Source organism: Tachyglossus aculeatus, chromosome 16 (assembly GCF_015852505.1).
Source record: "Tachyglossus aculeatus isolate mTacAcu1 chromosome 16, mTacAcu1.pri, whole genome shotgun sequence".
NCBI classification, from domain to species: Eukaryota; Metazoa; Chordata; class Mammalia; order Monotremata; family Tachyglossidae; genus Tachyglossus; species Tachyglossus aculeatus.
Window position 1 is genome coordinate 1,180,175 of NC_052081.1, and position 11,961 is coordinate 1,192,135.

The 11,961-nt window shown below is 58.4% G+C and overlaps 1 protein-coding gene across 1 annotated transcript in view; it reads left to right on the top strand.

Annotated features, from left to right (window-relative positions):
- ATF6 (activating transcription factor 6) overlaps positions 1–11,250 on the top strand; it is a 34,135-nt gene extending 22,885 nt beyond the window's left edge. Inside the window, exons 15-16 of the mRNA XM_038757830.1 lie at positions 5,621–5,705; positions 10,490–11,250. Of these exons, the coding sequence (XP_038613758.1) occupies positions 5,621–5,705; positions 10,490–10,698 (294 nt within the window). The 3' untranslated portion in view covers positions 10,699–11,250. The remainder of the gene's footprint in view (positions 1–5,620; positions 5,706–10,489) is intronic.
- The last annotated feature ends 711 nt before the right edge of the window (positions 11,251–11,961 follow it).

Below are 11,961 nucleotides of genomic sequence, written 5' to 3' on the forward strand. Positions count from 1 at the left end.
GAGGCCCAAGGGAGGGGAAGGGGAGCAGCAGGTGGGTAGACAGTGCCCACGATTGTCCACCCTACAGTCTAAGCCGGGGTGCCTCTAGAGTCAAAGTAGCAGTGGTATTGGCCAAGCACTGGGACCCATTCAAGAAAATCAGATCAGACACGACCCACAAGCGCTTAGTACAGTGCTCTGCACACAGTAAGCGCTCAGTAAATACGATTGAATGAATGGTGCTCACAGCCTAAGTGAAAGGGAGAGCAGAGATCTCGTTCCCATTTCCCAGAGGAAGGCACCAAAGTCCAGAAAGGTGAAGTGACTTGCCAAAGGTCACACAGCAAGGCAGGGACAGAACTGGGCCTGGAACCCCACTCTCCTGACTCCCAGTCTCACGTGGCATCTACTAGGCCACGTGTCTTTGCCTGTAAACCTGCATCGGGGTCCCCCAGCACGCCTGTGGAGATGCTTTGTGGATTCCTGACGGCAGCTCGGTGACTTGGGCATTAGCGAGGCAAACCCGTCTTCCAGGAGCATGTTTTGGGGTTAAAGGACGTGAGCCGAGAGTCCAGCATCTCAGCCAGGTTGGAGTCGGGACCGCATTCAGTCGGGGCTGTCCCCGGGCCTGGCCACTATAACAGCTGGTCACCGACCGGTCGCTGCCCGCCTCCGGGAACATTGAGCTGTGGTATTTTTTTTTACCTCTTCTATTCGGCCCTTTGAAGCCTTCCCATTCCTCCCGAGGCGACAAATACCGAGCTGGGAAAGTGCTCCAAGTCCCCAGCCGGGGTCCCCAAAGCCACTCACCCTGGAGGCTGGTTCCACCACCCCATTAGCCAGGCGGAGCCACAGCACAGCACAAGTTATTATCATTTTATTCCATTTTTACCAACTTAAACTTTTCTCATTTGCACCTTTGCTTTCCCTTTTATACCGGCCGTAAGTGTTCCGTTTGCACCTTCCTGTCTTCCCCTGTAGATTGCAAGTTCTTTGAGGATAGTCGTCCCATCTGCTACTTTTATCGTATTCTCCCAAATGCTCCACACGTAGTCATACATGGTTCCGGTACTTCTGCTCTTCTACTATCTCCCTGCTTAAGGGAGGGGAGACAGGCCCAGGGAGCACCCATCCCATTATTCATTCATTCCATCGTATTCATTGAGCGCTTACTGTGTGCAGAGTACTGTACTAAGCTCTTGGAAAGTACAAATCGGCAACATATAGAGATGGTCCCTACCCAACAACGGGCTCACAGTCTAGAAGAAGGAGACAGACAACAAAACAAGTAGACAGGTGTCTATACCATCAGAATAGATAAATAGAATTATAGCTATATACACATCATTAATAAAATAGAGTAATAAATATGCACAAAGATAGACAAGTGCTGTGGGGAGAGGAAGGGGGTAGGGCAGAGGGAGGGAGTTGGGGGCGATGGGAAGGGGAGGAGGAGCAGAGGAAAAAGGGGGGCTCAGTCTGGGAAGGCCTCCTGGAGGAGGTGAGCTCTCGGGAGGGCTTTGAAGGGAGGAAGAGAGCTAGTTATCCAGGGATGGGGGGTCAGGATGCACTCTGCCACCCTCGTTGACCCAGAGCCGGCAAATTTGGGCGGGTCTGACAGACACTCCTGGCTCCCAGAGGGCTGTTGACATGCACTCTGCTCCTTTTTACTGATCTTGAGGAGACCCAGGCAGTGGGTTGGGAAGGAATAGGTCTTGCACCCGGAGCCGGGACGAAGCGATTTGAAGTTGGCTGGCGGTCGGGCCAGCCCCGCATGAGTCAGTCATATTTATTGAGTGCTTATGGTGTGCAGAACACTGTACTGAGTGCTTGGGAGAGTACAGTATGACAATATAGGGAAGCAGCGTTGCTTGGGATTCAAAGGTCGTGGGTTCTAATCCTGACTGCCACTTGTCAACTGTGTGACTTTGGGCAAGTCACTGAACTTCTCTGTGCCTCAGTTACCTTGTCTGTAAAATGTGGATTAAGGTTGTGAGCCTCCCATGGGACATCCAGATTACCTTGTATCTACCCAGTGCTTTAGAACAGTGCTTGGCACATAAAAAGTGCTTACAAATTCTATTATTATTATTATTATTATTATAATCATTATTGTTAAGATAACAGACACATTCCCTGCCCACAACGAGCTTAGTCTCGAGATGAACGTACAGCCTAGAGATTGTCTGTCTTTCTGTCTGTCTTTCTGCTCGTGGAGCAACAGGTCTCTCCCCGGCTCCCTGCCCCTCCATCTGCCTGCAATTTACATCACCTCTCAAAGGCCTCTACTCCAGCTTGGAGTGAGGGTTCCCTCCACTTTTCTGGGTAGGACCAATGCAGACAGTTGGAGTTCACACCCTCCTCCCAGGGGCTGCAAACACATTCTCTCTCTGCTGGAGAGAGAAGCTTCCACATAATCGAAAGATGTTTTGTATCGCGGATTTTTCCCTGAGGAAATACCTGGGTGTGTTTCGAGGGCAGGCCTCTGCTCGGCGGGTGGGCCTCCGTGTTTTCTAGGGTAGTAGCAGAGCGCCCTAAGTCACGGTAACCAGCTTTGGCGATAGGCACAGTGTCTTCAAGACCTGCCTTTTCCCTTTCCTTTTTCACTGTCTGCGCTCCTCCCTGAAATGGCCAAGAGAAAATGCTGTGTGCTTGCGTGGTTGGTGTGGGGAGGGCAGAGGGAAGGATGACGGTAGAGATCTGGGCTCCGTCCCCAGCTTCTGCGTGTCTGACTGGATATAAAAGTGGAGTTAGAAAATGCACCTGATCGACCTCGGGACATTTCGTGCTGTACCAGATCCACTTTCTTCAAATGCAGAATAAACGGTCACATTCCTCTCTAGAGCAGCCAGGAGCGTGATGAGAAAGATGGGCTCAGGGCAACTTGAATCCTGATTTTCCATTTCTCTCTCTCTCTCTCTCTCTCTCTCTCTCTCTCTCTCTCTCTCTCTCTCTCTCTCTCTCTCTCTCTCTCACACACACACACACACATACACACACACACACACACACACTCACACACTCTCTCTCTCACTCACTCCCCTACTCCCTCCCCCACCACAACTTCATTTCAGCCAAGTCCGCCCGCACAACTCATTTTCTTGTTCCGCTTTGAAGGTCTTGCTCTGATGAGGCAGGGTTTGCCTTCCCGGGCCCTGGCCCTGACCTCGGCTACTAGCCGGGAGCTCACGAGCAGGATGGACAGCATGTGACAGGAGCGAAGGGCAGCAGCCTGTGGGACACTTGTGAGGGGCAGCGACTGGCAAGCCGTTTCTGGGGTTCCACGGGTCAAGTTGCCACTGTGCCAACACTCCCTCAGGCTGGGTGCCCGGAAGCCCCTACAGATGCCCTGAGGCCCTGGGCAAGAGAAAAGTGGGAAATGAGCTAATCATCTTGCTCTGTTCTAAGACTAGGGCAAGCACAGTGGCAGCGGAATAGTATGCAGGCACCCTCGTTAACCCTGCCCGCCCACAGCTTCCCATGGAAGCCAGCTTGGCAGTGCCCAGAGAAAGGACAGCCCCATTCACAGGCAGCATCCAGGAATGACAAACTTCTCAGTCGGTGGCCCTGGCTGGGCACAGGGGCCGGAGGGAGGGAGGGTGGCCCCGAGGCGTCAGTTCCCTGCAGGGGTCATGGGTCAGACCCTGTCCCCAATGGGCCCTGCCGCTGGCCAGATGGGTCTGGGGACAGACGCCCTCCCAACCCCGAAAAACAGGCCTGGGCTGGATCATGGCCTCTGGGGCCCCCAGAATCAAAGTGACCACAGACCGGCCCAAGAGCTGGTGAGTCACTGTTCTAGAGCCATGTCTGGGAGCGCTGGGAGAGAGAGAAATCTGAAACTGGAGGCTTGTGTGTGCGGGGGCAGTGGGCAGCTCTGGGAAAGCGCTTAGCGGCTGCCTGGACTGGAGAGGGAGGGGAAACGCCGCCGCCAGTCGGCCGCCGTGATTGCTTTGGCAGCAGGCATTACTGGTGTTTCCTGACCCCGGCCCGGAGCCCAGGGGCTGACAAGCAGACTCTGGGGCCAGGGGCTGGGTGTCTGAGGCCAGCCCGGCTCTCACCGAACCGGGAGAGGAAGGGGGTGCCGCCGTCCCTCCCCGTCCTTGGGCATGTGCATAGCTCCCCGCAGGCCTTCCCTGATATTCCCAAAGCCCCCAACGGCCCCCACCAACCGTTGCTCCGGTCCATCGGAAACAAAAGGCAGCTAGCCAAAAGGCCATGCTCAGCAGCTCCCGGGGCAGCCCCCAGTCCAGCCAGCCCAGAATCCCACCTGCTACCAGGGCACCGGCATGCAGCCCAAACCAAGGGACCAGCTCCCAGGTAGGGGCAAAGCCCATCTTGATCCCGAAGGCACAGTTGGGCCTCCCCTGGGGCTTCCTCCAGGTGGCTGGGGCTGGTTGGGGACTGAGCATCAGGGAGCAGTGACAAGTAGGACCCTACCAGGTGGCCACCACAAAGGGGATTTCCTGGAATCTCAGCTTCCCTCATCCCCTCGACCCCTGAAGGGATCATAAGGTGCTCTCCCCTCTCCCCCAACCATCTGAAGGGAGAGCTGGCTGTTCCCCCCTCCCCAGTCCCCCTGAGGGGAAAATCGTCTGCTTCCTGCTCCCCTGCCCCACTGAGGGGAGATATTCACTCTCCCAACCACCCAGGGGAGGAACATATGCTTCCTTCTTTCTCCCCCACCCCTCTGGGGGCAGATATTCATCCTCTGCCCCTGGGGAGGATCATACGCTTCCTTTTTCCCCACCCCCCTGAGGAAACAAAAGGCAGCTAGCCAAAAGGCCATGCTCAGCAGCTCCCGGGGCAGCCCCCAGTCCAGCCAGCCCAGAATCCCACCTGCTACCAGGGCACCGGCATGCAGCCCAAACCAAGGGACCAGCTCCCAGGTAGGGGCAAAGCCCATCTTGATCCCGAAGGCACAGTTGGGCCTCCCCTGGGGCTTCTTCCCCCTGCCCCTCTGAGGAAACTCCAGCCCCTGCTTCAGTGGCCCTTGGCCCCAGGGAGAATGATGGGATAGAGGAGTTTCCAGGAGTCTCAGGACCCCAGGTGTGGGGTGAAGGGTGGGGAGAAGGGAGAGCCAGAGCCTGATCCAAAGTCAGAGGAAGAGTAGGCTGTGTGTAGTCGTGAGGCAGGAACTCTAATTTGAATTACCGGAATTCATCTAGGCCTGCCATTGGGTGGATGCTTGAGATTAGATGCTCATTACAACCGGGCGGTGGGAACTTGGTTTACATTCTTGAAGTTGATGCATCTGTGCAGTCGCTCGCTGCTGAGAGTGGAGAGCCATGTTTTCTCATGGGGGTGGTCATTATCTCGTGAAATATCTCAAAAATGCGTGATCTCGGTGTCTAACAATGCGCTTTGTGCAGAGCACGGCCTTGCTGCCGCCTTAAAATTGCATCCCCAGGCAGCCTTCCGGCCACTGCTGCTCTTTCATGCCTAAACAGGGCCCATCTGGAGGGGGTGGGCCCCTGGGTGGGAGGGCTCCAGGGTCCCGGGGTGGGGGTGGGGGTGGGGGGCATTGGAAGGGCTGGATCATTGGGTGGGGGCAGGGGGCAGGGCGAGGTGGATTCTCATGTCGGGGTGGGTCCCTTGGGGTTGTCTGACCCCCCGTTTCACCCGCGCTGCCCATCGTTTTCAGGATCACCTGCTGCTCCCAGCCACCACCCACAACAAGACCACGAGGCCGAAGATGTCGATCGTGCTCCCGGCCATCAACATAAATGGTGAGTGGCTCTAGCGTCGGTCTGGGGAACCTGGGACGTCAGGGCCTTTGGACCCCGGCGCCATTTTGAAACGGGAGCTGGAAGGATTTCCCACCAGAATGGCTGCGGGAAAACCTCAGCCCTGAGGGAGCAAGCTTGGCTGCCTGTTGAGCTCTCCAGAGCCGTGGGCAGAGGGAGACATTGGGTCAACGGGTTCCCGGAGGGCTCGGGGCTCAGTTCCCCGGCATCCCCCTCCACCTCGGAGTCCTGGGATGGGGGGGTCTTAACTGTTTGGGGAGGATTGAGCACTTGCACGGCGTGACGCAGGTGCCCAGCGAACAGATCAGACCCAGTCCCTGTCTGCTGGGGCTCCCGATCTGGGCTGAGGGAGGGGACGCAGACTGGGGTAATTACCGGCTGCGAGCGTGGGCCATGGGAGTGGCGAAAACAGCCACCATCACATACCGCGAACCCCAGCCGTCCCGAGACGGCTGACCCACCGTTCTCGCCGAGCCCGGCCCCGGTCTTTGCGACAAGCGGCTCGGCCTCCCAGGGTTCCCCGGGTCCTAGGTCTGCATGGAGGTTCTCCCTTGGGGCCTGTTCAGCTGAGACCCCCTGGGCCACCTCTCTGACTGGGGCCCCTTGAAAGCCGTCAGGAGACCGTGGACAAACTCCTCACGCTCATACTGTAAACCACAGTCTCTTTTGCCTCTCTGAATCTGAATATCTGGAGGATTATGCCTGTCAATCTGTCAGTCATTCGGTGACGAGGCCCTGCCCACAAGGGACTTTCAGTCTAACGGAGCAGGCAGATTCAGAAATGTTCCCAACTCGTGGGAACGGAATAAATAAAATCAAGTGTTCAGTTGAGTATACATTATAACCAGTTGCTCAGGATGGACCTGAAGAGCGACGTTGCCAGGGTCGCTAACATGCTGAAAATTAGTCAGAGAAGGCTCATTGGAGGAAGAGGGAAGGGCTGAGGTCTGGCACTTTTTTTGTGAGTGTGGTATTTGTTAAGCGCTTACTATTGTGCCAGGCATTTTACTAAGCACTGGAGGGGAATTTGGAGGGAAAGGAGTTCCAGATCCCATGGTGCTGTGAGTGAGGGGTTCAGCCAGATGCAGGGCTGGGAAGTAGGGGTTGGGAGAGCAGTGAATAGGGTGGAGAGAGCAGGCTTGCAGGGAGCCTTGAAGCCCCCAGGAAGGAGTCTCAGCCGAGAGGGAAGGAGATAGCAGCCTCTGGAAGGACAAGTTCTCCTCCTCCAGACCGAACCCTTGTGTTGCCTCCCTCCCTGGGTGTGTTTGCGCCCAGCTGCAGCCAGCATCTGGGGCTTGGCCAGCAGCGATCTGGCCGTGTGTCCGACCCTGTGGCCGCTTCCTCCTGCATCTCTGCAGTTAATTCTGGCCCAGAGGGCGGGTCCCGGGGCTCCTGAGGCCACGGAAGCCCAGAACTGAGCAGGTCCGTTTCCTTGCCGTGCGTCTTGGTGCTAAGTTGAAAAGATTTCTTCTTTCTGGAACTTGCCCTCCGACCCTTGGGAGAACGCCTCGCTGTCTTATAACATTGACTGGGAGCATTGTTCTGGTCCAGCGGGGAGGCGGGGCCGGAGGTCAGGGAGGGCTGGAGGCGGCTGCACTGACCATTCTCCTGTCTTGTGTTGGGGCTGCAGCCCCAACCACCTGGCCAGAGGCGGCTGGAAGGCCTGGCTCTTGGGAAGGGTGGTGCTTTTGGGGGGTCACGGGGCCATTCGGTGGGGAGGTCCATGGACTCTGAGTAGGGGCCCTTTCGGCTTCCTCCTCCTCCTCCTACGGACCTCATGGCCGTGCAGTGAGACCCAGAGGCTCGACGCCCCCGGCCGCACAAGGTCACGGCTCTGCCTGTGGGGCTGTAGTGCTTTGGGGTCCGTCCGCTGGACCGGGATGACTCTGCCCTATCCCGGCAGGTCAGACCAAACCCCAACCCCGCTGGCTCGGCTCCCTCTTTATCCGGGGTCCACGGCTCCCCCCGGCCCTACCCCCCAGTGCCGGCCGGTGCCCTTTCCCACGCCACCCGGTTGCCGTAAATCCCCCACCACGGTTTGGAGGGGACATTCCCGTCGGATTCGTCATGGTTGTTTTTGGCAGCCGCCGGCCTTCCCGCGAGCCCGCTGCCGGGATGCGGGTCGGGATCCGGCCTGCCCCAGGCCTGCCCCACGTGGCCGATGCGGAGCAACGGGCAGGCTGCTCGGCTCCGGGAGTCGAGGCCCGCCGTTCCGCTCGACGGGGATCGGGTTTCTTTTCAAAAATATGACTCACTCGCATCCCCGGGAAGCCAGAACTCCCCTCCTTCCCGACGATTGGTCTGTAGCGAGGGCAGATGGGATTCCAAGCCCGTCCCAGCGGCCTTGCTTTGGCTCATTAGAGAGAATCCATGGAAAATGACATAACCAGAGTGAAGTAGGGCAACAGCTCTGTACAGCCTGGGGTCTGGGAGAGGACCCCCCCCACCCCGAGTCTCCGGGACCCCCTCCCCTCCGACAGGCCTCTCCCGTTGGAGCCCTCCCCAGGAGAGGAGTTTGTACCCATCAGGCTTCTCCCCCTTTTCTCCTCCTCATCCTCCCCCTCATCCTCCCCTCCTCCTTCCCTTCCTCCTGCTCCTCTGTGGTATCGATTAAGTGCTTACTGTGTGCCATAAGGTAATCAAATTGGACACAGTCCTGTCCCACACGGGGCTCACAGTCTAAGCGGGAGGAAGAGCAGGTATTCTATCCCCATTTTCCAGAAGAGGAAACAGAGGCCCACAGGGGTTTAGTGACTTGCCTGAAGTCACACAGTCGGCCAGTGGAAGAGCTGGGATGAGGGCCCAGTCTCCTGCTCTTCCCATCAGGCAATATGCTTCCCTCTACTCCCCCTCCTCGTCGCCCGCTGTATTTCCCAAACATTTATTAAGAGCTTCCTCCTGGCTGAGCGCTCTTCTTAGCTCTGAGAGAAAAGCCAGTGCAAGAGGAGCCACTGGCCTCTTTAAGGGGAAGATGGAGTCAGTCCGTTAGTCGTATTTATTGAGCGCTGATTGTATTGTATGCAGAGCACTGGGGAGAGTACAATACAACAATAAACGGACATATTCCCTGCCCACAATGAATTTACGGTATAGAGGACAAAGAGACCGGTCGGGCAGTTCAGAAATTCAGCTGCTCAGAGCCATCGGGCCATGTCCGGCTGGCTGTTAACCCTAGCGATAGCTATGGCTGTTCCTGACAGGTGCCGCCACCGATGTGGCAGTGGACAGTTGTTGCTGGGCTCACACCATGGGGTTCAGATGATCTTCGGCCGGCCTCCCCGCATTCCTGTTTGGCTGTCCACTGCTGGTGCAGTGTCCCCTAACCACCAGCTCCACTTCCGACCTCTCCAGGCCGGAGGGCTCCGAACAGTCCCATCACTTCCCTCCTCCAGAACTGTCCATCACTGCTTTCTCCAGCCTCGCTTCCTCCTGGATCAGGGGGCCCGGCGCCCGGCCCAGCCCCGCTGCCTTTCCCTGGTCTGGGTGACCCCGGTGAGGACCCAGACAGGAGAAATCTGTCTGAGAAGCAGCGTAGCTCAGTGGAAAGAGCCCGGGCTTTGGAGTCAGAGGTCATGGGTTTAAATCCCGGCTCCGCCACTTGTCAGCTGTGTGACCTTGGGCAAGCCACTTAACTTCTCTGTGCCTCAGTGGCCTCATCTGTAAAATGGGGATTAAGACTGTGAGCCCCACGTGGGACAACCTGATCACCTTGTAACCTCCCCAGCGTTTAGAACAGTGCTTTGCACATAGTAAGCACTTACTAAATGCCATTTAAAATTTAAAAAAGAAATCGAAAACAGGCCTGGGGAGGAGAGCTTCAGCTGAAGCTGGGGAGTGCTTTATGGGTGGAGGACCCCTGAGCGCTGGTCCGGAGCGGACTGGCCCAGACTCACCATGCCGGGGGCCCTCGGGATGTGCCGGTTGGTCCTCCCGCAGACTCACACCTTCACCCTGGTGGGGAGTGCCCACAGCGTGGTAGAGTTAGGTGCCACTTGCTTCAGGGAGCCAGCCGTGGTAATTTCAAAGGGGTTTTGTGGGGCAATCTCCCCTTCCCCGCCTCACTGACTTTTACAAGCTCCTGGCGAGGGGGCTGGTGACGGGAGGTGACCTCATCATTCGAGCTCTCGGGTCCCTGAGGGCCCTGGACGAGAGGCTGGAGCAACTCCTCTGGGCCTGGGCCGCCTGCGCAGAATGCTCTTTTCCCAGGCTGTGGTCGTCTGTGGAAACTCGACCACTGTCCCTCTCCTCCCCTCTGCCCACCCTCGGGGGCCGTGGGCACAGAACAAGCCCAGGCTCATTCAGTTACAGAGGGGCGAGGGCAGGTGGGGAGACTGGGGCTTCAGCAGCAGGAACGGGGCGGGGTGGGCCAAGAAGATTTCCCCTCAGTCCACCCGCCAGTGGTGTGACCGAATGTCTAGTGTGTGCACTGAGTGAGCCAGGACAGTAGAGTTAGTAGGCACAATCTCTGCCCTCAAGGAACTTACAGTTCTGTGGGGAGAAGGGCGCTGAAATAAATTTGAGACAGAGGAAGTGATGGACATGAGCACTGGGGTGTGCGTGTTGGAGGGAGGTGTGTAGAATGAGTTCCCAAGTACTCTAGGTGATGGGTCCCCATTCCCCTTTCCCTCTCTCTCGCTTTTCCTTCCTTCCTTCCTCCCTCCCCACTGTTCCTCACCCTCCCCGCGGGCGTCGTGTGCCGGGAGAGCCTTGACGGCCGCTGACGCCGGCGACTCTCCCCTCCCCTCCCGTCACCCTCCCCCTGGCAGAGCACGTGGTGCCCAGTCAGGACTACGAAGTGATGATGCAGATCGACTGCGAGGTGACAGACACCCGGATCCTGCGCATCAAGAGCTCCACCGTCCCCCCGTTCCTCCGGGACCCCCAGCGGAACCTCACCCAACCCCTGGATGGCTCCCCGCCGGCTCCCCACCAGACAGCCCACGTGGTCGCGGCCATCGTGGAGTCAGTGCAATAGGCCCCGGCCTGCCGCCTGCCCGCCCATCCGCCCGCCCCGGGGACTGGTGGTCCGCGGGACTGTGGCACGCCCAGGCCCGGCCTCTGCCACGGATGGGGAGGAGGAGTGGCAGCAGTAACGGTAACAGCCCACGCCGGCCTCACGAGCTGCCCTGGTGAATGCCACGGCCCGGCAGGCCCCGAGCTGTCCCGGCCCCCGGCCCTCCCCCACTGCGCACTGATCTCGGCCTCAGGAGAAGCACTTAGTCCCAGGAAATCCGTCCCTTTCCTGAGCCCCGGTAGTACCAACACCCCTCTCCCTCTGCCTTCGTAGCCCTGATTACATCATCCCTTTCCACCTCTCCATAGCCCCCAGAGTCAAATCACTGCCAGCACTCTGGCCCCAGTGCCACCGTGGGTAACAGTCGTGCTTTCAGTGGCCGGCGGCCCCTGGTCCCGGCGGGGAGTTGGAAGCCCAGAGAGAACTGGACTTGTTCAGTTTGGCACTTTCTACCCCACTCTGATGCTCTGCCCGTTGTCTAGCAGAGATCGAAATAAAAGGAGCTAAACCATTTCCCGTCTTCTTCCCTGGGCACTGCAGCGGGGAGGGACTGGGGCGGAGCAGGTGGCCCCGATTCCCTGTGCTTTGTGTGCCTGGGGAGGGAGAAATCATTGTCAGGGACTCCTAGAATCTGCCATTTGTCCCTGCTTTCAGGGGAGCCCCCCCAAACCTCCCCAGGACCCCTCTTTCCCTGGGCCAGCCCTTCCGGTGGGGGCGGGGGACCTTCAGGAGCCGAGGGAGACTCATCACGGAGTACCCAGCTCCGGGATGACCCGATGGGGACCCATCCGGCTCTGGGCTCCGGGTTTACCGCCAGACCAAGTGGCCAAAGCCCCCGCCCCGTGCAGACTGGGAGGTGGCTCCAATGGCACTGGCCACCACCGGGGCTTGGGGAGCTCCATCTGGACCCACGCTGAACACCCAAAGGCCCAGAGGAAAAGGCTGCGGCGAGTGAAGCACGGGTGGGTGGGCTGAGGGAGAGGAAACGGGGGGCCGGAGAACAGGGCCCTCTTGTTCCATTCTTCCACACAAGGGACCACTGTCCTCCTGCAGGAACCATCCAGCGTAGTCAGGGTGACCCGGGCTCCCGGAGGTGGGGTTGGCGCTTCCCAGGGCATAGGGCAGATCCCATCCCACATCCCCCCGCCATCCCTCATCTGCCCGACCCGTGACCCTTAGTGCTACAGTCAGCTGGACGGAGTCTCTCGGGTCCGAGCTCAGCAC